This window comes from Pelophylax lessonae, assembly GCF_965119305.1.
Source record: "Pelophylax lessonae genome assembly, chromosome: 1".
NCBI lineage: Eukaryota > Metazoa > Chordata > Amphibia > Anura > Ranidae > Pelophylax > Pelophylax lessonae.
In genome coordinates this window covers 520332649-520358305 of record NC_138768.1, presented here as the reverse complement: position 1 = coordinate 520358305, position 25657 = coordinate 520332649, and the positions used below count along the sequence as shown (strand labels likewise).

At 44.8% G+C, this 25657-nt stretch overlaps 1 protein-coding gene across 1 annotated transcript in view; it reads left to right on the top strand.

Moving 5' to 3' along the window:
• The window catches only part of STK11 (serine/threonine kinase 11), a 90526-nt gene that overhangs the window by 39544 nt on the left and 25325 nt on the right, over positions 1–25657 (top strand). Inside the window, exons 3-6 of the mRNA XM_082248165.1 lie at positions 1266–1355; positions 7307–7439; positions 7533–7669; positions 7836–7963. Coding sequence (XP_082104291.1) covers positions 1266–1355; positions 7307–7439; positions 7533–7669; positions 7836–7963 — 488 coding nt within the window. The remainder of the gene's footprint in view (positions 1–1265; positions 1356–7306; positions 7440–7532; positions 7670–7835; positions 7964–25657) is intronic.

The window sequence follows — 25657 nt, the reverse complement described above, 5'->3', positions numbered from 1 at the left end:
AGATGGTTTATTCTGCCCTTATGCCTCATACACACTAAGGTTTTTCTTTTTTTTTTCAGCTTAGAGGGCTCCACAAAAAGAAAACTGAGGAGCTTGCTATACTAACATCGTATAGTATCTCCCTGCTGAGTATTGTGTTCTAACAGGGGAAGCCATTGGCTGCCAGCACTAATCTGAAGCTGGTTATCCAGCATGCCTGTTCGACAGAAGCCGGACGTTCAGCCGGATTCTTCGGACAGGCTGATGTACACACAGGCAAAATGTCAGATGATTTTTGTTGAACCAGCCAATATTTGACCCACGTGTACCAGACTTTAGTAAAAATGGCCACCATAAAAATAATGGAAAATAAAAGAAAAATAAGGTATGCAGTGACTGAAAAACCTGCAATTAGTATCTGTAGATTGCCATTACTAAACATTTCGAATGGAGCCTGTGTTGTAATTTTTATAATACAGGGATGTTCCATTTAAATAGACTGTCAGGAGAAGTACTTGAGCTGCCATTGCTGACATTGTTCTCACACTGCTAGTTGCCTGCCTGTGTCTTAACCTCTGTGGTTTTAGAAGCACGGACCTGGAATATGGATGTTGTAAATGAGTCTCATCATTCCATACCTCCATATTTGTTTGAGGTCAGTGGCTCAAAATGTATTGAGGAAAAAAACATTAGCATGACAACCAGGAGTCCCTTTTAAGTAAAAGATCTTCTTCTTTAGATCTTCTTTATCTACTAGCTTCACAGTTTAGCGAGACACTGACCAGGACAATTACACAGTTTTATGGTAAAGCTGAAATTTTGACGTGTAAAGGGCTCATAGCAATAAGCATAACTTTCAGTTGAAGGGTAATGGTACCCTAACATAAGCTGTCACACCTGCTGATCTTTTATATCTAATAAGAGGAGAATACTTTAGGGCAGGGGTCTTCAAACTATGGCCCTCCGGTTGTTCAGAAACTACAATTCCCATCATGCCTAGTCATGTATGTGAATGTCAGTTTTACAATGCATCATGGGATGTGTAATTCTGCAACATCTGGAGGGCCGTAGTTTGAAGATCCCTGCTTTAGGGACTATCCCATGTAAGTGTGGGCATGCATTTATGGTTTGCAGATGAGTGGACTATCTCTGCTATGCAATGTGCCCTGCAGTAATCTGTTTATTAGAGGTAAATATTGGAAGGAACATACAACTAAGACAGAAATTCTAAAAGTTCTTGATTTGAATACTTTGAAACTATGTTGATCCTTAATTTTTAAAAATACGTATATGGTCATGGAGTACTGTGTGTGTGGAATGCAGGAAATGCTGGATAGTGTACCAGAGAAAAAATTCCCCATCTTTCAGGCGCATGGGTAAGTCCTTTTTGTTTCCTGATATTTTTAATGATTATTTCAGTATGTTTTGATACACCACTGACCACTCCTGAGTTTGCTGTAAGAATTTTAATTGATAAATTCACCTTTTGAACACATTACACGTATTAAGGGTGTAACATGTTCAGCACCTCCACTTCACCCCCCCCCCCCTTTCCTGTGACATTCACATCATTTATTCACAGGGATATGTAGATGAATAAACTACAATTCCCATCTGCCACTACAGCAGACAGTAGTTTGCATGTACTGTGAGCATGCTGATGAGCACCTTTTTGTAGTCCATTCAGTCTTCCTACAGCTTTCAAACTGAAAGCCTGTGCAGATGTACAAGCAGAAAGCTGGAGGGAGAATTGTGTAGGTGCAGTACTGTGCAGGCTCCTATAGAAATAAAAATCACACTTTACCTGCAAAAATATGTGCATTTATAATTTTTTTTTTTTTTTTTTTTGTTAAATGTGAACTTTTGCTTTGGCCCTTGCAAAGTAAAAAGTTCACTAATTCAGACCCTCCCCAGTAGCATATACTTGACTTTCTTTTATTCCCTTGCTGCTCCTTTGAGATACCAGGGGTGAAGGGAAAGGCCTGTGTTCCTCTATTAAGATGCTGGTATTTCCTTTGGTTCCTGGTGTTGAAACAAAGGACGAGTAACTCTTGGATATATTGCTGGGGTTGGAGGGTTACTTTGAGAGAATACCTCTGCCTACAACTGCCAATGTTTCACAGAGGGGAGTGGGGAAAGCTTGTGTACAATTAGATACCCTTTTTCATCCAACCCATACTTTGCTGATCAATTATATTAAGCGCAAATTGTATGCGTAGCAACAGCTTGTGGACCTAAAACAAACCTATTACGAGGAAAAATTTTAAGGTAAAATCTTTAGCTGACCTAAGCAGTTCAAATTGGGCAAATGTAAAAAAAAAAAAAAAACATACATAAGCAGAGGTTTTAAATAAAGGTTGGAAGTTGAAGCCTTATGCAAAATTCTTCAACAACCTGTGAGTGGCCCATCTCATGTTCCTGACCCGTGAGTTATGCTGCCAACTGCAGGAGATTGAACACAAGGCACAAATCCTCTGTGATCTTAGCACACTAGCCACCCTATCCTGGCAGGAGTTTGTTGCCCTTCTTATGGAGGTTTTTCTCAATTAAAATTGAAGGATTACCCTGGTCTTTCTTGGTTATGGATTCCCTAGACATTTCCCTTCTTCAGATGTAGACATTGCTGGATCTGGCATCCATTATTTGATTGCCCTTTGGATGCAGGAGGACTTTGGCTGGTTTTGCACCCCCTCACTAGTGCCATTGCTATGCCAGAAATATGTAAGTTTTAGCATGGTCGTTCCCAAAATCCTTCAGCTAAAGGAGAACCTGGTGAAATGTTGTCCTTAGAATTGCTACAGTGCACCTGAAAGTATTCACAGCTCTTCACTTTTTCCACCTTTTTGTTATGCTGTAACCTTATTCGAGAATTGATTATTTTCCTCAAAATTCTCCAAACAATACACCATAATCACAACGTGAAAGTAGTTTGTTTGAAATCTTTGCAAATTTATTAAAAATAAAAATCCTATGTACATAAGTATTCACAGCCTTTGTGCAATACTTTGTTGAAACACCTTTTGGCACCAATTATAGCCTCAAGTATTTTTAAATACTTGGCACACCTATTTTTGTGCAGTTTCTCCCATTCTTTTTTGCAGGACCTCTCGAGCTCCATCAGATTGGATGGGGAGCATTGGTGCACATCCATTTTCAGATCTCTCCAGAGATATTCTGGCACAGCATTTTATATTATTGAACCAGGGGGACATAGAAACCAATTTACAAAAATAAAGAAAGAAAAAATAGGTGGGCAACCTTGGCTAACACAGGCATTACAATATACATAACAGCTTACAAACCAACAGAAAAATCACATTACCAAACTACAAGCTTTCAAGCCCACGACCTCCATAGACTGCAGAGAAAAGTTGGGTAAAACCCAACTTGTGATTTTTCTAGCAGTTTCTTCCATCCTCCATCCTCCCCCTCCCCCCCCCCCCTTAATGAATATTCTGTGCACAGCCGCTGGGGGTTTCCCCACTGATCTGCAGCTATCTGGCCCAATCACCGTTATCCGGATCACACTGGATTGGATGTTGTGGGTGCAGCCTGTAAGTGACCTTCAGGCACGGAGTTCAATATTGGCCACTTTCCTGACTTAGTCCTGGTTAAGTTAGCTGTGGCGCGCTTCCTAAGTCTCGGACCACTGGCCTTGCCTCTATGCTTCCTCTGTCTCTGAAGATATGCTTAATGAGTAGGCCAGTTGGAGCACGTACCGGAAGCTCCCTCCTTTTCATTGGCCGCTGGGCACCATTCTTCCCCATTTCCCACCAGCTTTGCTGTAGAGGGAGCTAACCTTGTTGAACAGATCGCTGACGTCATCCACTAGGCAGAATGTCATAGATCTGCACCACACTTTTCCCTGCTCCTTGGGTTTTTTTTTTTTTTTTTTTGTGTTTTTGCAATTCCTTTATTTAGCAAAGGTCAGGCAAGTTACAAAGGCTGTCAGAATACCAACAGCTGCAATAGACAAAGCCATGTCAAATGAAATGACAGGGACATCCTACATCAGCATTAACATAACTAAGCATTAATAAATAGTGCAATACTGGAGAGAATCCAAAAACGATCCCTGGTAACGATATATCTGATAAGATAAAATCCAATGGAAAATTCCCTGCTTCTGTTGCAAAGAGCCACATGGAACTTTGAATGTTCATTCATTTCTACTGTGTGCCTACTTTGGTCACCTTTGCCCATTTGTCACTCAGGTCACTGACCCTCACGTGCTGCCAGCTGTCTGACTTTCATGAGTACTTAAGGCCTTGCCCCTTACCCAGAGCCTATATATTGCTTAACTGTATAGCAGTTGCAACATGTCTAATTCTAGATACACAGGGTACTGTCCTGCTGTACCAGGTGCCCCTCAACTCACTTTCTGCTAATGGGTTAGGGGCTCTTTTGCAGTGTGCCTTTTTAAAGGGTGCTGTTGCCTACAGCCTTGGTCGCCTGACAAGTCGTGCTCCATTCTGTGCAATGGGAACCGTTCTAATAGGAGTGACTCAAGTCAGACTTGGAAAAAGGTTCCTGCACTACTTTTGGCCGAAGTCGGAGCGACTTGCATTAACTTCCATTATGTGAATTCAGTGCAAGCCGCACCGAAGTCGCGGTGCACGGCGACTTATTCAAGTCGCCCCAAAGTCGTGTCGCCATAGTGTGAACCAACTCTTAAAGGTTATTTGCTCCTTATAATTGCTTTATGGCTTTGTATCCATTCGGTGCAGATTTTGTTGACAAATGTAAAGTTCAGTTTTGAACGAGAGGCCACTGGGTGAGGATGTGGGCCCTTGTTAACCCTAACTGCACAAAAGTGCCACTTGATACTTTTTTAAAAAGTGGTCTGTTCCCTCTGGATTCGGCCATGTCTTACCTTAATGTGGTGTCTACTATTTCGCTGGAAGATGTGCCTACATTTAGGTGGTTGGAAACCCTTTTTTTTTTTCCCCCTTTTGCATTGTGTCCCAATTTTGGCTGTGATTTTTACTTTGTTGGATCCCTTTTAAGAGATCTCTTCCAGTCAGACGTAATAGAAAAGTCACTGCTATATGCACTAAGCTTGTTGAACATTTGGCGCGCATGGCTGTGACATTGAATTTGCGCATTTGATGGCTTACTGGAGGCCTCTTACTTTGTTTTTTGTATTAGTCTATCTGTGTAGGTCACTTTTCCCTAAAGTGCTGGACTGGACCGTTTTTGATTCAGGCACCTTGGTACAGAAGGTGCTGTCCTAGGGCTATAATCTTGAGCTTCAATCCCTCCTGTGTCTCCTCAGACTGGCAGATCTCCATCAGGCTCTCTGGAGCCTTCTGCAGCAAGGAGTCATAGCTTTGGTGACTTCTAAGGAGTGGTTTTGAAAAGTTTTAGCCCAGCCTGATAACTAACCCAAAGGTGCACACCATCCTTTCCTCTGGGCCTTGCATGTCTTTATTCAGGTGCGCAAAGTCCGAATTGAACCGATCAGATCTGCCATTGCTTTCTTTACCAGGGAGACTGTCTGGTTTCTGTGGACGTAAAAGATGCTTGCTTGCAGGTGCCTAACTTTCCAGTGCACCAGCACTTTCTGAGATTTTTGCTCTGCCATTTAGCCCATCTTTGGTACTTTCTGTGTTCAGCAAGTTGCTGGCTCAAATGTTGGCAATATTGTGCTTTCGTGGCATCCCTATTGTGAGATACTTAGGCCTCCTTCACATGGGCATTTACTTGCATACACCTGTATTTTTCAGGAAAGATGAGCAAATTCTTGTGGCTGGAATGCCAGGTGTTTGTGAACAATGGTAGGCACTCAACTTTTACAAAGTAATACTGGACTCAAAGGATCTTTTGCAGTTCACATGTATCTGCAAACTCAACTGGAATGGACTCCTCATGACTTGGAGTATCTGGGTCTTGTCTTGGACACATCTCAGGCCAGACTGTTCCTTCCTCAGGAGAATCTAAAGATGGCCATACACTAGTAGATTTTTAAATGAACGTTTGTACAAATATTCAAATACACATTCTTTGTACATTCGATGACTGGACAAATGTTTTAAAAAATTTTGTTTGCTTTTAATTTTTGATTTTAGGGCGAATGTCCTTCTCAAATGAAACCAATTACACCGTTAGAAATTTGATTTGAGAAAAAATTTCCATCCTGCTCCTTTGAATTTTATTGTCACTGTGGGTGAAATTGAACATTGATTTCACCCCGCTAACAATTAGAAAATTGTCTGAATGTGGTTTGGGCTATGTGAGTCTACAGCCTGGTACACAAGCAACGAATTTCCGCCGACCGGTCGTCCGTCTTTTGTCCGGAGTGGTGTCTGTTGATTGGAATGTGCTCTAGACTGCACATTAATTTTCACGCACGACAGAATTCTACTTCAGAAGTGATGTCATGTGTTGGATTGTTTTCTTTGTGTTCTTTCATCTCTGAGCATGCCTAGTCTTGCTCATAAGAGATTTTTTCCCCATCTAAATCTGTACTAACGAGACGAAAATCGGACGTGTTTTGACGGTCGACAAAAATTATATAGCCTGCACACCAGGATTTTTTCGGCCGAAAAGTCAGTCGGTTGTCGGAAGCACCATACTAACAAGCCGAAAATCGGCAGATCGGTCATCGGACGAAATTTCCAGGCCGAATTTCTACTTGTGTGTAAGGGGCTTACCTCTCAGACACTGATTCTTTCAGAAAGTCTGATTCCCTTGTTTTCATTCTGGATGGGCCCAGAAAGGTCATTACATCATCTCTAGGTGGCTCAGGCAGACTATCGTTCAAGCATCAAAGATTGGGTCACCCCTCTTTCCTTTTAACGCTCACCTCACTAGGTCTGTGAGCGTCTTTGGGGCTTTTCAGCATTACGCAACTGTTTCCCAGATTTGTAAAACCATCGACTGGTTTTCTTTTCACACGTTTTCTGAGCTCTACAAGATGGATATTTCTGCCTCATCTGATATCTATCTGCTTTGGGTGCAAGAACATTAAGGCAGCTCCTTGAGTGAGCCATTGATGTGTTGCACCCCTTGCATCACATTCTGTCTCTAGAACAGTGGTTCCAAGGAATATTGGGAAAATAGGGATTCTTATAATTTTCTACTTGTCTAAAACTAAAAAAAAAAAAATAATAATTGCCTATAAATACTTTTTAAATGTTTTTATTTTCCTTGTCACCGTTTTTTCCATTTTTAGTGTGACTTTTTTGTTTTTCAGTCCATGCATCCTGTACATGACGTAATTCATATTTTTTATTTATTTTATTTTTTTATGCTTTTTATTTGTAGTTATTTGTTGGATTTTAAGAACTTTTTTTTTTTCTTTCCTTTTTTTTTCTTTTTCTTTCAGTTATTTCTGCCAGCTTGTGGATGGTCTGGAGTATCTTCATAGTCAGGGAATTGTGCATAAAGACATCAAACCTGGAAACTTGCTGCTCACAACAGACGGGACGCTCAAAATCTCAGATCTAGGTGTTGCAGAGGTAGGTTGTGAGAGATCAGGGGGTTACTCCTAGGATAAGCCACTCCCAGCAGTGGGGTAAGGCAATATGGGGTCACCTCCTTTCTCTCCACAGGCCTTACACCCGTTTGCAGAGGGTGACACGTGCAAGACCAGCCAGGGGTCTCCTGCTTTTCAGCCTCCAGAGATTGCGAATGGCCTGGACACCTTCTCAGGGTTTAAAGTGGATATCTGGTCAGCAGGCGTGACCTTGTGAGTGTGCCAGTGTACAATTACCTGTGGACAATCCATGCGTATACCAGTTGCCCCTCATTTTATTATAATTGGCCTAGTTTAAACGTCAGCCATATTGTTGATGGAATATTAGCTGTTTAATCACTTAATGACTAAAGTTTTTAACCTGTGTCTCTTTGCATAGGTATAATATCACTACTGGGCTGTACCCCTTTGAAGGGGATAATATATACAAACTATTTGAAAATATTGGCAAGGGAGACTACACAATACCTGAGGAGTGTGGGCCACTGCTGTCTGACCTGCTGGGAGGTAAGAATTTACTAAATAATAATTTATTTTCTTCCCAAGAAAGCAAGCATACAGTCAAGAGAGAACAATCATGGTTTTTGCATTTATGGGGTAATACAATTAATGGGACCATGGATATTCATGCTGAGGTTTACTAGGATTAACGACTAGAGGACATTTTGTGGTTTGTCATTTTTATGCTACATATTTTTTGAAGCAAATTCATCGACAAGAAGTGTCGGTTCACACTGATCCGACCCGACTTCGGGCGACTAATGCCGTCGCCCGTGCACCACAACTTGGGCGCGGCTTGCAACGACTTCACATAATGGAAGTCAATGCAAGTCGCTCCGACTTTGCAAAAAAAAGGTGTAGGAACCTTTTTCTAAGTTGGAGCGACTTGAGTCGCTCCTATTAGAACGGTTCCATTGCACAGCATGGACCGCTACTTGTCAGGCGACCAAGTCTCCTGACAAGTCGGAACAGTGTGAACCGGCACTAAATGGTACTTGTATATGTAGAAGCTGTTATTAGTGCCTAAAAATAAGGAATATGTAAAAATTCCTTTGCCTAAAACAGTCTTTTGGAAGACACAAACTAGCATTCTTGTCTGATCATGACAGATGTAGTTTCTTTCAAATAGCATGTGTGCTCTTTTAAGGGCTCCCGTACACTACAGCTTCTTAACTTTAGTCTAGAAGCTTTTGATGTGTGTGTGTGTCTTGTGTTTTTTTTTTTTTTTTTTTTTTTTTTTTGCGGTTAGGGGATGATCAACCTCCTCTCCGGAATGCGGAAGAATCGGGTTCAGGATAGGAACGTTTTTTGATTTGCGTTTTCTTGCGGTCGGCAGTCAACCTAGTCTGTGTGTACATGAGCCCTTAATTCCTTCCTGTCTGCAGTAAAATACTTCATCATGCAGTTTCAGTGATTGCTGATTTGGTTAGATCTTGAGGATTTAAGTTGTATGATGTCAAAGGGTTAATCCAGGGCCCGTGACTGAGGTGAACAAAAAGCTAGCTACAATTTTTTTTTTTTGTTTAGTATGTTGCCATCATTTTGTGTGTTATAGAATATCTCCAGGCGATACATGCCATTTTTATCTTTTTTGTTTTTTGTTTTATACTCTTGAAACATTGACAGGAAATGAAGCCTGCCTCAGACAATGTCATGCTTCATTCCCTTTTCCACCTTGTAACTAGATTTTTGCCTCTCTTAGAAGTCTGCAGAGAGTTTATTTGCAGTTCCATCCCTAGCAATTTACTGCACTAGGCATTTCATATTGCCAGTACCTGGCCCTGGGTTTCATTTTAGAACTCTGAAACTGCTAATATGATTATAGTAAAGGTATTCTTTTCTTCTTAGCACCCTTTTTTAGCAAGCACTTTATTTTCAAAAATGGCCCTTCATTATCTGTAGAACAGAAGCAGGTAAAGCGGGCTGAACGAAAAAGAAACTGATCTTTTAGGTTGGAGCCGCTGCACTAAAATCTGATGTTAGTACAGCAACCTCCCCTGCTAATGTATTGTGTTCTGACGGGGGGGGGCACACTTTTTATTTATTTTTTATTTTCGATTTCCAGCTACTATGTAGTACATTTTGATATACCTGCAAAATATCCCTTCAATTCCTATTTGGCTAGACAAAGACCAAAGACTATAATCTAAATGTAAAAATTGTAATGTGTTTGGCCAATTTACCACTAAACAAGCAACATACAATCTTTTCTTTCAAGTCTTAACTGTAATGTATTTTCAATTTTGTATGGTTTTCTTTGATCTTAGACTACAAAATCAGATTGGATTACTTTATCCACACAAATTAGGTGGATGAAGGAATCGCCCGGCATGTCCCTTTGACAGAAGTCGATTTAATAATCGACTTCTGTCGAGGATGGGAGCCCAGACACTGATCGAGAATTCAGCCGCCCCTGCTGGATTGGCCAAATTTCGATCAGTGTTTGGCTAGTTTAACACTTCTAGTCTGAGAATTCTGCTCTCCAGTAGACAATGTGTGCTTACACCCGTTTTGCAAACACAGTTGTTGCTTTCTCTAGTAGATAAAATGTTAGGTAAGCCAGTTACTTCCACCTACGGGGTTGGTGCAGACACCTTTTTATAGCATACACCTACTGTCTCTAAATTTGCGTTTTTCTGTGGAATAATAAAGGTAAGGTAGTACCTGAAAAGGTAGGCAGTACAATTACATACAATATTGTCATAAGGTTGCAAAAGACGCTTTCAAATTAAAAGGATAAAACCTAAAGAAACCTTACCTAACTAATCTTCTGCACCAGGAGCTGGATGTGAAAAACTAAGAACTAGGGGTCCACAGATATCGTTTTTTTCAGTGCCGATACAGATTTTTCGACCGCCTTTCTGAGCGATACCATGTGCCGATATTCTGTACATTTAAAATTGGCTGGCATCCTGCGGTGGGTGGGTGGCTGGCACCCTGCGGTGGGTGGGTGGCTGGCTGGTTGGCGTGTCCGCTCTGGTCCAGCCCTTCCGTGGCATGCACTGTCAGAGGTGAGGGAGGCAGCGACTTTTGCCCTATCCGGGTAGAAAAAGCCAGGACTCATTGTCGGAACATTTGCAGGCCCAGTGTGCGGAGGGGCCTGCAGTGCCTAGTGGGCTTCAAAAAGATGGCAGGTGGAGACCAATATCAGTAAGTTTGTGACTAATACCGATTCTTAAAAAAATGTGAATATCGGCTGCACCGATAATCGGTCGGCCCCTACTAAAAACATACTCCAAGAATACAAAAATGTTGCAGAATTTTTGTATTTTGCAAAACTGAAAATCACAGAACAATTACTGAATTTTAGACCGCCACTAATGACTAGTAATTACAGTTCATTTTTAGGATTTCTGGAGACAGAGGTAGCAGAGAAACTGGCCCGGTTAAAGCTTAAAAAAGCAATGGGCCCTGATGGTATTCATCCAAGAGTTCTAAGAGAACTTTAAGATATAGTTGTTGGACCATTTACAGATTTTTTTAATCAGTCTCTTCTAACAGAAGTTGTCTATGACTGGCAGCCAGCTAATATTGTACCTATCCACACAAGTAGGGTGGAAAGGTAGAAGCTGGCAATTACAGACCAGTGAGTTTAACATAAGTTATAGTCAAGTTAATGGAATCGCTCCTAAAAAGTATCATTGATCACTTAAAAACACACCTTTCTGGACCCAAAAAAACATGGCTTTACTGAGGGCAGATCATTAGACTAATTACATTTTTTTTTTTTTTTTTTACTATATTACCAATATTTTGGACCAGGGAGGAGCTATGGGCATAACCGATCTTAAATTCAGCAACGCATTTGATACAGTTTCACACAAGGATTTAATCCAAAAGATGTACAAGCTAGTACCTAACCCTTGGGTGGTTCAGTGGATATGCAGTTGGCTAAAGGATAGATACCAGAGTGTGGTTGTAATGGGGTTTTCTCAAAACAGGCCAGTCACCAGTGGTGTACCACAAGGCTCTGTACTAGGTCCTGCTCTATTTAATCTATATGAAAGTGATATAGCTAAAGGTTTGTTGGGCAAGTTATGTCTCTTTACTGATGACACAAAGGTGTGTAATAGGGTTGCTATCCCTGGAGGTGTCTGTAACATGGAACATGATTTGGAATTCTTGGAAGATTGGTCAAAGCAGTGGAAACTGCAGTTCAAGCTTTCTAAATGTAAAATAATGCACCTAGGGAAAAATAATCCCTTGAGAGGGTACAACATTGGGGGTACAATGTTGGCCAGCACTATAGAGGAAAAATATTTAGGGGTACTTAATTCAGATGTTTGCAAAATGAGCAAACGGTGTGACCCAGGAAGTGGAAAAAGCGAATAGAATTCTAGGATGCATCATTAGAGGGATCACCAACAGGAGGAAGGAGGTTCTGATTCCCCTGTATAGATCCTTTAGTGAGACCTCACTTAGAATACTGTGTCCATTTCTGGAGACCTCACTTGCAGAAAGATATTAGGATAAAGTTCAGAGACGTGTAACAAAAATGGAGAAAGGTCTGGAGCAAGAGTGACCTCAGGAACTTGATATGTACAGTCTGGAGGAAAGAAGGGAAATGTGAAACAGGACTTTAAATGCATCAAGGGGGTGGAAGGGTTCAAATGGAGCTGCATGGTCCCCTCTCTCTCTCTTCCCCCCCAAAATAAAAAATTAAGTCCGCAGCTACAAATGCTGTACCTGCAGACTTTTAATATTGGGGCGCTTGCCTGTCCAGGCATCCAGCAGTGTCCCGACTCCAGCTGATCCTTCCAATTGCCTATTGGGTGCTGGTGCCATCGTCTTAACTAAGAAAAACCTTTGTTTGTGAATGGGCCGCAGTCTTCTGGGTCCTATGAGGTGTCCCAGAAGGTTGCAGGGGAAGGCGAACTGAGTCGGAAGTGGGTACCTATCAAAACCAGTTAATCGCGCCCCCCCCCCCCCCCAAAGGTGCTAAATGTGGCAGCGGAGGGGGGGGGACAAGAGGCAGACAAGCAGAGTTTCCCCCTTTTTTTGAGCGGGGGGGGCAGTATTTTCAGTATGAAATCAAGAGCACGGGAATATGACCTCAAGCTAACTGGATGGAAGTTCAAAACTAATCCTCTAAAGTATTCTTTTACTGAAAGGGTAGTTGTTGCTTGGAATAAACTTCACGCAGAAGTAGTGAGTCAGTCATCAGTAAGGTTTCAAACATGCATGGGACAAAAAGATCTAAAAGTTAATGAAAAGAAAAAAAAAAAACTAAAATCCCAAACCTGTATTTATATAAAAAAAAATCAGGAGACTCGATGTTTCATTTGGTCTTTTTTTCCTGGCGTCCCTTTTCTATGTAAACATTTAATTCAATAGAAATATGCTGCCCCCAACTCTCTTCAGTCAGGTGTAAGGTTCTAGCAGTTTCACAACATAGTTTTCATGTTAAACATGGTTGAACAGAACTAAAATGTACAAGACTTTCTTCTTTCTAGCAATGTGGCATCAGCAAGCTCCCTTGGTGCTGAAATTGTCTCCTAGTTTTCTTCCTGATTTATCATCATCAGCCATCTTAATTGGTCAGTCAAGGTTGACATCTCACACATGCACCCAGGAGTTAGTCTCTCTCTTTTTAAACACGTTTATACTTACCTGCTCTGTTGCAGTGGATAGGCACAGAGCAGCCCAGATCCTTCTTCTTGGGTCCCTCTTCGGTGCTCCTTGCCCCCCCCCCCCCTCCTGTTTGTCCCCACAGCAAGCAGCTTGCTATGGGGGCACCCGAGCAGAGTCGCAGCTCCTTGTGTCCATTCAGACGCAGAGCCCGACCTGGCCCTGCCCCCCCCTCTCTCTCTCCTGATTGGCTATATCACTTTGACAGCAGCGGCAGCCAATAGCAGGGGAATCAGGAGGGAGAATCTCGGATGGCTGAGACACTCATGGACTTCGTTGGACAGAGAGGGACCTCAGGTGAATGGGGCTGCTTCACACAGAAGGCTTTTTATCTTCATGCATAGAATGCTTGAAGATAAAAAAAACCTTATGACTTTCCAACGCCTTTACTTCTGTCACTAAAGCCGGCCACAAATGGAGCTATTTTCTTGAAAGAAAACGACTTTTTTTTCCCCATCAGCCACTGGCAATATTCGCATGAAAAGTCAGACAGGCTGATCGATCAGTCATGCAACATACAGTCTCTTTTTTGCAATGAATGCCTATCTAAAAAGTTTTTTCTCTTACGTCCTCCGACAGTCGCCGCCTCTTCATATTCGTCACATATGGGGTATTAGACTTTGCTCCGAAGGAGTAGCTAGGCAACAGAATATGTTAACAATAAAGCTTTAACATATCCCACCCTCAAGGGGTGGTCCCCTCAGTCAATACCCTCCTACTTCCTGCAACCATATCTCAGTTTTAATGTCTAGCTTGTCAGGAGTGGCTGGCTCTCTCTGTGCTGGGACTTTTTGTCCCAGACTCTTTCTTCTTTTTGATATTTTGTTTGAGTTTTCTCTCTACCTTTTACTTAGCTGTTATTTTTGTCAGCATTAGTTAGTTCTTCGGACGAAGAGGATCATGCGGACTGGGTCTCGGGCTGATCCCCCTGGTCGCAGGTCGTGGGTCAGTGGCTTCCCAGTCTGCCATCGAGCGTTCAGCCAGGTAACGCTCCTGGCACAGTGAACGACCCATCCCTGTTCGGTGCAGGGATGATTGGTGAGGTGGCTACCTCACCGGACGCTGTGCGGTTTCTGAACCGCCATTGTGTGCGTCTTGAATTGCGACTCTCCCTGCCTCATGTGCAGCGGCTTGTTCGCCTGTGCGGGTTCCCCACGCCATGTGAGGTAAGTGTATCTATGTGGGGACCTGTCTGTCTGGGGGGGGTCTCAGTCTGGGACTGTGTAACCTGCCTTTAATCACACTGCTTGTCTCCCTATCTCTCGGCTGCATGCTGTGGGCTGCAGGGGGGGGGGGGAGCTGTATGACACTGAGTATGTCAGGCTGGGCAGTGTGAGGAGCTGTGTGCTGTGGGGCATGTTTTTAATGGCATGTTGGGGCATATACAGCGATCGCTGCGGCGATCTAACATGTATCCATATAATGGGATAATATTGTGTGTGATTTTATGCACTGTGGAGCGGCGATTTCGGCGCCAAACGACGCCATTTTACCGGCGCCCGCTCCGGCCGCATGGTTTACATGCACGGCGGCCATTTTCTTGTAGCCTCCATAGGCTTACATAGAGCGCCCTGGCAGCATCACTTCCTCTCTCCTGGAAGCACCGATCGAGGCAGCAGCAGCAGCGGAGTCTCCTCAGGTTTTATCCTTCTATTCCTGTGTTCCATTGCCTGTATTCAGTCTGTATATTCCCTGTGGGGGTCTCATTGTGCCTGAGTGTGGTGCGGTGGGCTGCGCTTGCCGCGCTTGCTGTAAGGGGGCAGTTAACCCTTGGTTGTCTGGCATACAGGGGCAATGGATTCTCAGGAGGGCAAGTTTCCCACAGTATTGGTGGAAAGCCAGGGGACCGCTGTTTCCCCCCCAGGGGGGGATTTAGCCACTATTGTGGCTGGCCTTGCTGCACAGGTGCAAATGCTGGTGGCTGCTCAATCTACTAAACGGCCCAGAGTTGCTCTGTCCTCTGATTCTGAGGGTGAAGGTGATGGGGCTGTTCTGGCGGGGACCCCCCTATCGGGGTCCCGCTCCTCTCTTGATCTAGTGGGGTCTGAGGTAGAGGCTGAAGTTGAGGGGGTTGATAATTCTCCCCCTGGCTCGCCTGAAGAGCTTGCAATCATGGGTGAGTTGATTGCTTCCATTAAGCAGACGCTACGTTTGCAGGACGAGGCGTGTCCCCCAGCTGCCTTGGCGGCTTATGGGACGCAGAGAAAACGCAGGACGCCGCAGGTTTTTCCCTGCAATGCTGATTTTCAGCGCGCTGTTAAGGACCAATGGCGCGATTTGCGCAAGCCTTTTGCGGTACCAAGTAAATTTAAGCTGCGTTATCCTTTCTCGCCTGCCACTGATGAACGGTGGTGTGTGCCTCCGCCAGTGGATCATGCTATTGCGGTTTTGAACAAAGCCACTGCGATCCCTGCAGAGGGATCCCCTGTTTTCCGTGATGCCACGGATAGGAGACTGGAGTCTCTTGCCCGTCATACTTATTCTGTTACGGGTTCTATGCTTAAGGCTCTGTTTGCTTCTCTCATGGCGGCCCAGGCGATCGCAAGTTGGACGCAGATGCTTAGGCGCGTCCTAGTGGCCGATTCGGCCTCGGCGGCGACCCTGGATATGGTGGATCAGATCCACCAGGGTGTCATGTATCTGTGTGATGCGGACCTGGACCTGATTCCGTTGGCCGCGCGTGTGCACAGCGTGGCGGTGTTGTCTCGCCGCCTGGTTTGGTTGAAATGTTGGTCGGTGGACCAATCTTCACGTAAAACCTTAGCCAATCTGCCTTATGATGGGTCTCGCCTTTTTGGGGAGTCCTTGGATGTGTTGATTAAGGGGATTACCGGGGGTAAGAGCACTCTCTTGCCCCATTTCCCCAAGGCTAAGGGGGCTTCTGGGAAGAAGCATGCTCATTTTCGGCCCCCTCAGGGGTCCTTTCGTGCCTTTCGGCCGCACTACAAGGGCAAACCGTTCAAGGGCCAAGGCTCTCAGAAGAAGCCCTGGTCTGGGAAACAGAAGTCCGGTCAATCCGGACCTGCGGCCCATAACAGTTCGGCCTGAAGGGGCGCCCTCACCCAGTTTTGGGGTGGGGGGACGCTTGCTCGGTTTTCTTCAGCCCTGGTTGGCCCGTGTGAGGGACAGATGGGTTCTGGAAATCGTTCGATCTGGTTACAAGATCGAGTTTCTCTCTCGGCCGGAGAGCAGATTTTTTCCCTCAAATCTTCAACTGTCTCCAGAGCGCCTGCGGGATCTGCACCTGGCGGTGCGGGACCTGAGGGCTCAGGGAGTGGTGGTTCCGGTGCCTCATCGGGACAGATTTCGGGGGTTTTATTCCAATCTGTTCACCGTGCCCAGGAAGGAGGGCAAGGTTCGTCCGATTCTGGACTTGAAAGCTCTGAACCGCTCTGTGCGAGTTCGCAAGTTCCGCATGGAATCCCTGCGCTCGGTGGTGGCTGCCCTGGTTCCGGGGGAATTCATGGCCTCCATCGATTTGAAGGATGCGTACCTTCACATCCCCATATTCGAGGGTCATCAGAAGTACCTTCGATTTGCCATTGCGGAGGATCACTACCAGTTTGTGGCGTTGCCCTTTGGGCTCGCCTCGGCTCCGCGGGTCTTCACCAAGGTGCTTGCACCGGTTCTGGCATTATTGAGAGCCCAGGGCATTTCTGTCCTGGGGTATCTGGACGACATTCTGGTTCGGTCTGCGACCAGACAGGGTCTGGAGAAGGACCTGTCTGTCACAATGCAAACTCTGCAGGAGTTCGGTTGGACGATAAATGTTCCAAAGTCGACACTGAGTCCGTCGGTTCGTCTCCCCTATCTGGGAATGATACTGGACTCGGTGCAGGCGAAGGTCTTCCTGCCGGAAGACAAACTCGGGACTCTTCAGGAGGAAGTCAGGTCCCTCAGGGACGTTCCACACTCGTCTCTGCGGACGGGTATGAGATGTCTGGGATTGATGGTCTCGGCCTTCGAGGCGATTCCTTTCGCGCAGTTTCTCACGCGGGGTCTCCAAGCGGAGATCCTGTCCAGGTGGGACGGGCGACCTCAATCTCTGGATCTTCAGATCTCGTTGAGTCATCGCACCAGGGAAAACCTTCTGTGGTGGCTCCAGTCCCCGTTGGTGTCCGGGGGCAAGTCGTTTCGTCCGATCTCGTGGACGATAATCACCACGGATGCCAGCCTGTCGGGCTGGGGTGGTGTTCTGGGCGTTCTGTCCGCCCAGGGGACCTGGTCGGAGGGGGAGTCTTCCCTTCCGATCAACATTCTGGAATTGCGTGCGATAAGGCTCTGTCTTCATCGCTGGACGGACCGGCTGCAGGGCTGCCCGGTTCGGGTGCAGACGGACAATGCCACGGCGGTGGCCTACATCAACCACCAAGGGGGCACCAGGAGTGCCCGAGCGGCTCGAGAAGTGGCCGACATTCTGTCTTGGGCCGAGACTCATGTCCCGGCGATAACGGCGGTTCACATTCCGGGAGTGGAGAACTGGCAGGCGGACTATCTGAGTCGCCAGACCCTGGATCAGGGGGAATGGTCTCTCCACTCGGCTGTCTTCCAGATGTTGTGCGCGAAGTGGGGTCTTCCAGATGTGGACCTGTTCGCGTCTCGCCTCAACTACAAGGTGAAGAGGTTCGTGGCAAGGACGCGCGACCCTCGGGCAGACGCGTCGGACGCGTTAGTGGCCCCGTGGCATCAGTACAGGCTGATGTACGCGTTTCCACCGATTCAGTTGCTGTCCAGGTTCCTTCGCAGGTTGCACTCGGAACGCAGCACGGTGATTCTTGTGGCACCGGACTGGCCTCGCCGGTCCTGGTACGCAGACCTCGTGAATCTGGCGGTCGACGCTCCTTGGCGTCTGCCTCTTCGAGACGATCTACTGTCTCAAGGACCGATTTACCATCCTGCTTTACAGTCGCTGGCTTTGACGGCCTGGCTGTTGAGACCGAGGTCCTGAAGGAGAAGGGTCTCTCTCCAGAGGTCGTTCATACTTTGATCAACGCGAGGAAGTCTTCCTCGGGGAAGGTTTATTACCGTACTTGGAAGGCCTATTTTGCCTGGTGTGAGTCCAGGGGGTTTTCACCCCGCACGTACTCTGTTTCCCGTGTGCTGTCTTTCCTTCAGACGGGTGTCGATCAGCGTTTGGCGCTGGCTACGATTAAGGGTCAGGTGTCGGCGCTGGCCGTTCTGTTTCAACGTCCCGTGGCTTCCAACTCCTTGGTTGGCACTTTTATTCAGGGTGTGCGGCATCTGGTTCCTCCTAGGAGGGATCCTTTGCCCCCTTGGGACTTGAATCTAGTTCTATCTGTGTTACAACGTGCTCCTTTTGAACAGATCAGGGAGATCTCGTTGTCTATGTTGTCCAAAAAGGTCGCCTTTTTGGTGGCGATCACTTCGGCTCGCAGAGTGTCGGAACTGGCGGCTTTGTCCTGCAAGTCTCCGTACCTGGTTGTTCATTTGGATAAGGTGGTCTTGCGACCTAATCCTTCTTTTCTACCGAAACGAGTTTCGGAATTCCATCTTAACGAGGATATTGTTTTGCCTTCGTTGTGCACGAAGCCTAAACATCCGAAGGAGGTGAGATTGCACTCTCTGGATGTTGTTCGGGCGATAAGGGTTTACCTTAAATCGACTGAGTCTTTTCGTAAGACTGACTCCTTGTTTGTTCTTCCAGAGGGTCCTCGGAAGGGCATGGCGGCTTCCGCCTCTACCATTGCCAAATGGATCAGGCAGACCATTGAACAGGCCTATGCCTTGCAGGGGAAGGTTCCCCCTGTGCCTGTGAAGGCGCACTCTACTAGATCACTGAGTACGTCTTGGGCCTGCCGTCATGGGGCTTCTGTAGCCCAGGTGTGTAAGGCGGCGACTTGGTCGACCGTACACACTTTCACAAAATTCTACAAAGTAGATGTTCAGGCATCGGCGGATGCTTCCTTTGGCCGCAAGGTTCTTAGTGCGGCTGTTCCATAGGGTCCCTTGTTGGGGACTCCTGGCTGTTGGGATAGTTTTTTTGTATCCCCTGGTTTTTTTGTCTTTTCCTGGGTTGTTGCTCCTGTTGAGCACTTATTTTTGCTGTTGCCCAGCTGGTTTCCTTCCTTTGGTAAGGTTCCTTTCTTTGATGTGGAGACTGCGTTGCCTTTCGGCGCGGATGCGTTTCCCACCCCTCATGTTTGCACTGCTTTGGGACGTCCCCATATGTGACGAATATGAAGAGGCGGCGACTGTCGGAGGACGTAAGAGAAAACGGAATTTTTGTAAAATCTTACCTGTAAAATTCCTTTCTCTGAGTCCTCCGACAGTCGCCGCCCCCGCCCCTCTTTTGGGGTTTGAATGTATACTCTACTGCTATTCCACTAAAACTGAGATATGGTTGCAGGAAGTAGGAGGGTATTGACTGAGGGGACCACCCCTTGAGGGTGGGATATGTTAAAGCTTTATTGTTAACATATTCTGTTGCCTAGCTACTCCTTCGGAGCAAAGTCTAATACCCCATATGTGACGAATATGAAGAGGCGGCGACTGTCGGAGGACTCAGAGAAAGGAATTTTACAGGTAAGATTTTACAAAAATTCCGTTTTTTTTAACACTGGGCCTATAGTTCTGCTTTAGGGGCCAGTTCATAAAGCACTGGTATGGCCCAATTGTGGCCATACTGCTGCTTAAAAAAAAAATATATATATATATATATATATATATATATATATATATATATATAATTATGAGAGAGAGAGAACATTTATAAAAAAAAAAAAAACATTGTGCTTCACAAAATATGTGGGTACCTTCTTGGTAGCAACCATTCACGGTGACAGAACATTCATAAAGGTCTGCAAACTTTTTCTTACCAACTTCATGCGTTATAAAGGTTTGTTTCAAGTGTACAACTTTTAGGCTCGGTTCACATATATGGGAATCTGATGCGGTTCAAAACGCATCAGATTCGCATAACACGTGAACCGGACCGATTTTCAATGGGCCCCTTTCACATATATGTGGGCCAGTTGCATTAAAAAAGGGTCTTGTGCGTTTTTCAGTCTGGTTCAGGTGCGATTAAGTGTCACATTTGCACCTGAACTTCTAAATGGAAACCGCACAGGACTCTGCACAGAAACTGGTCCCGCATATATGTGAACCCAGCTGTACAGCGAAAATTATTTGATCCCCTGCAGATTTTGTAAGTTTGCCCCCTTACAAGAAAATGGAAGGGTCTATAATTGAAATCCTACAGCGCCCGCAAGAACCCCCTCCTCAAGAAGGCACATGTACAGGCCCGTCTGAAGTTTGCCAATGAACATCTAAATGATTCAGAGAATGATTGGGAGAAAGTGCTGTGGTCAGATGAGACCATAATTGAGCTCTTTAGCATTAACTCAACTTGCTGTGTTTTGGAGGAAGGAAAATGCTGACTATGACCCTAAGAACGCCATCTCTACGGTCAAGCATGGAGGTGAAATTAATGGAGCAAGCTTAAACTTCGATTTGCCAAGTGACAGCCAAGAAACCTTAAGAATTTTAAATGGGATCCATAAAGAGTGGACAAAAATCCCTCTTGAGATGTGCGCAAACCTGGTAACCAAACGTCTTGCCTCTCTGCCAACAAGGTTTCTCCACTAAGTACTAAGTCATGTTTTGTTTGGGGATCAAATACTTATTTTACTCACTGAACTGTAACTCAGTTTATAACATTTGTATCATGGTTTTTTTTTTCTGAATTTTTGGTTGATATTCTGTCTCATCGATTAAAATACACCTATGATAAAAATTATAGACCCTTCATTTCTTTGTAAGTGGGCAAACTTACAAAATCTGCAAGGGATTAGATAATTATTTTCCCCACTGAGTGATCAGAATAGTAGAGATCTTGCATCTTTAATCCCTAGTCATGCCAGTTTATTACTATGCCTTTTCTTTCTCTTAATTGAAGGTACATTTATACTACAAAGTTTCTTTTAAAAGATTAGAGAACAAATTGAGCCAGTGGTTAGGGTATATCACCTTAATTTCCCTCACCGATGACCCCATCTGTTTAAGTGACAACTGTAACATTTTGGATTTCCCTAACCCTTTCTTTTCCATTAACGACTCTTACCAGGGGAAGTGGTGAGAGTGAGTTTCCCCAGTGGGGATGTGGGGACCATCAAAAACCTTACAGGGGTCTTGGATTCATATATAGTTTAAAAGAAATCTTTGGTCACAGCATACACTTATAAACATCAGTATTGTAATAAAACAAACAGTCATTTTTAACAATCCAATATAAAAAAATTTGAAAAATCCTTCATGTTGTGAATGTTGCCTGTCTGGCCATCTCTTTTACGAGACACCCTGGATCCCCTGCATGCTTTGCTTCTCCTGTGCTATTTTCTTTTGATTTATAAGGAATATGTATCCCTTAGTACCTTGCTTCTTACAAGTTGTGATTCCTCTACTGACTCCTCTAATCCTCTGTAGTTTAGAGCAGTGTTCCTCAACCTTTTTTCATTCAAGGCACCCTTTAAAATTCAGCACGATCTCAAGGCATGCTATTCTAAAATTTAAAAAACGAAACTAATAGTTTTTTTTTATAATGCATCTACATCCACACATGTAGAACACCCAAAATTACAGGTGATGTATTCTTCCAAGGCAAACACACCTTTGCACACTGGTATTTGCTAGTATTCCAGTGTTTCTCTTCTCCCTCAGTTTCTCTCCCTCTCAGCTAATGTGACCCCGGGGCTGGCGGGAGAGGAGCAAACAATGTCCTCCTTATCAACTGCTGTCATTGGTTGTTAGAGTGTCTGTGGCTAGAAGGTTTTAGTGGTGCACAAGGAAAACCTGTGGCTTTGTGTAACTAAGTTGGACTTGATCCACCTGCTGGTTTGTATACAATTTTGGGCATTTTGCCAAGGCACCCCTGAAGAAACCCAAAGGCACCCTGGTTAAAAAAGGCTGGTTTAGAATTAAAGAGCCTGGTTAAAAGTTCTCTGAAATGGGTGACACTGCAGTGCCTATTAACCACTTGCCGACCGCCGCAAGTACATTTACTGCGGCGGTCAGCCCCTCCTGGGCAAAGTGACGTAGTACTACGTCGCTCGCCCAGGAGCCTGTAGGGGGCGAGCGCGCGCGCCGATGGAGGCGCACCCCCGCTCATTCACGGAGGTCCCCGCGCGTGTGACCGGCGGCACCGATGTCCGCCGGTCACTCGCGATCTCCCGCTGGAGAGGGAGAAAGGCAGGCGGCTAATGTAAACCAAGCCGCCTGTCATTCTCCCTGGTGTAACAGCAGAGATCCTACGATCCTGCTATGTAGGATCGTATGTCTCTGTGGTTACATCAAAAGCCACACCCCTCTACAGTTGGAAGCACGCCCCTATGGACACACTTTACCCCCTTGATCTCTAAAGTTAACCCCTTCCCTGCCAGTGTCATTTTTACAGTAACAGTGCATATGTATAGCACTGATTACTGTAGTAATGTCACTGGTACTCCCAAAAGTGTCAAAAATGTTAGTCAGGGGTCCGATCTATCCGCCGCAATGTCGCAGTCCCGCAAAAGAAATCGCAGATCGCCGCCATTACTAGTTAAAAAAGAAAACAATAAAAATGACCCAAATCTTTCCCTTAGTAAAGGCAATAACTTTTGCGCAAACAATCAAAATACGTCCTTATTTTTGTTAAAAAAAAAAAAAAAAATGTAGCAGAAAACAAATTGGCCTAAAATGTTAAATTTTGATTTTTACATTTATTGGGGGGAATTTCATATAAAAAAAAATGTGAAAAATATTATTTTTTCAAAATTGACGCTTTTTTTTGTTTATAGCGCAAAAAGTAAAAATCGCACAGGTGATCAAATACCACCAAAAGAAAGCTCTGTTTGTGGGAAAAAAGGGAAGTCAATTTCATTTGGGTACAGCATCGCACGACCACGCAATTGTCCGTTAAAGTCACGCAGTGCCGAATCGCAAAATAGGCCCTGGTCTTTGAGCAGCCAAATCCTCCGGGGCTTAAGTGGTTAACATGACATAGTGATACATGTCAAGAGTTTTTTTCCCCTTTTTTCTTTTGTTTTTCAAAAAAAAAGATTGAGAAACATCACCTAGTACAAAACTCTCTCGCAAGTTTAAAAGGCGAGAAACCTATTCTTCAAACATTTTGGAGTGGTTCTGAGCAGAACAAACCAGTAGATAAATTATAGCCAATATCCATTAGCACAAGGACAACCGGATTATAATGTTGAATGATATCATGAGAACATTTACTGGAGAAAAAATCTGTTAAAGTTTGGGCTGTCGTCAATGAAAGTAATCATTAAAATGGAAGAGGCTCCCTAGAATCCCATGGTTGGCTATCATGAGATGAGCAGCTGTATGCTATCGCCACTGGTGGAGAGAGTAAAAAAGAAAAGAAAAGTCTGTGATGAAAAGTACATGAGTGAGAAAGCAGGGGGGGGGGGGGGGCAGAGAGAAAACCCTAGAGGCTGGTGTGATGGGTCCAGGAATCTGCTTTACCCGGTTATAAATCCAAAAGGCGCGTTGTAAATCGGGTGGGCGTATAATAATCCAACCAAGGCTTCCAGGTGTGCAGATATTTGTCATGTGTGTCATTAGGGATTGCCGTAAGCTTTTCATTTTAGAAGTGTACCTTATATCCTCAAAGCGAAGCGTGGGCATTTTCCATGCTCTCCCTATTGTTTAAATGGCTTTGAAGATGTAGGTTATGAGTGTGCGCTCCTGAAGGATAACGTTTGGTATCGGCTGATGTAAGGGAGCTTCCCATGGATTTTTACGGAGGTTAACGTAGGATCATAATGACCATCATGTAAAGCTTTATTATAAGCTTGACTGTAGGTAAAAATCACAAAGCAAACTTTTCTACCGCTTTCATTTCCAGTTTTGTGTGGAGACTTGTCTTTAGAATATATAGCAATATTGTTACCTGGGTACGTTATTAATAGATTTATGGTAAGCTTTAGCATCTCTTGAGTTTTAGGGGGGTTCTTAACTAGACTTTAAGGGCCGGTTCACATTAGTGCGATCACAGAAGTCGCATGTAATTCGGAGCACACTGCTCCTAAATTGCATGCGATCTCTGTGCTGTGCAAATTTCAGCCATACAGTTTGTATGGCTGAATTTGCACCACAATCGCACTAAACACGCACATGACCCTTTTTTTTTATCCGCAGCAGAATCGGATCGCTTGGTGGTTCACACTAGTGCGATCCATTTCTGTGCGAACTTGCAGATCGCACTGCTATATGCGATCTCCACTGGGGTTGTCCACTTTTAATTGACACCCCCTGCGTATCGCATATGGCAGTGTGAACTGCCAGGGGTGCGGATTCGATGCGGGAACACCCTGCATATTCACAGCGTTCCCGCATCGCAGAAGTGTGAACCGGACTTATCTTGCACTGCTGATTACTACATTTCAGTATGTTTACATACTATTTCATAAACAGGACTGTCCAGCTTGGCAGCCTAAGGGCCACCTGACCTTCTTTTGTGGTCTGAGAGGTCCTAGCTATACAGTCAAAGCAGTGGAAGTGGGTTACTGAGTGCTGAAATGCTCACTGTGTTCTTACGTGGAAATGACACAGGCATCACTTATCAGGTGAAGTATTTCCAGGTTGCCAAGCATAATGTACGGTAGTTCCGGGCCCAGTGTAGGAGGGGGGAAGCAGCACAGTAAATTCTTTGTATTGGAACACCAGTGAAGTGGAAAATGTAATTGTGAACAAGGTAGTTTTTGCTGACGCCAATAAAGGGGGTTTTATTATTTGTGACATAACCCCATGTACTGGGTATTTGTTTTTTTTAATGCTGCCACGGTCACTGAAGCTCATTTACACTACTTCAAGGCAATGTGCTGTTTTTTGTGTTTAGTAATACTGTTAAAGGCTCGGTTCATGCTGATTCGACATGGGGTCTCACAAGTCGGAACCTAAGTTGGATGACATGTGAAATTCAATGTTTCCCTATGAGTGCTGTCTTAACTGATACTACATGAGTTTGTCTGACTTTAGAAAAGGTTCCTGCACTACTTTGGTCTGACTTTGATACAACTTCAGAGCCTCAGAGTGTAAGAAGTCACATCAAAGTCGGACTCCAAATTTGCACTGAAAGACGCATGACTTTGAAGTCGGACTAGTGTTTACTTAGCCTTAGGAAGCTTATTTAACCACTTGCCGACCAGCCCCTGCAAATTTACTGCGGCAGGTTGACTCTTATTACACGAAATGACGTACCTATACGTTGTTTTGTGTAATAGGTGGGGGGCACATTGATTTGCCAGAGGGGGAGCCAATTAGTGGGTCCAGCGGACGCGATGTTCCCTGGCCACCTGCGATCGCTCCCTATAGAGACAGAACGGCGGTCTGCCTATGTGTAAACAAGGCAGACCGGCGTTCTGTCACAGATGAACACAGAGATCCTGTGTTCCTGCTATTCAGGAATAGGAATATAATTTTTTTCCCCAGAATTGTCGCTCTTATTTTTTGTTTATAGCGCAAAAAATAAAAATCGCAGAGGTGATCACATAGCACCAAAAGAAAGTTCTATTTGTGGGGGAAAAAACAGCATTGCACGACTGCGCAATTGTCAGT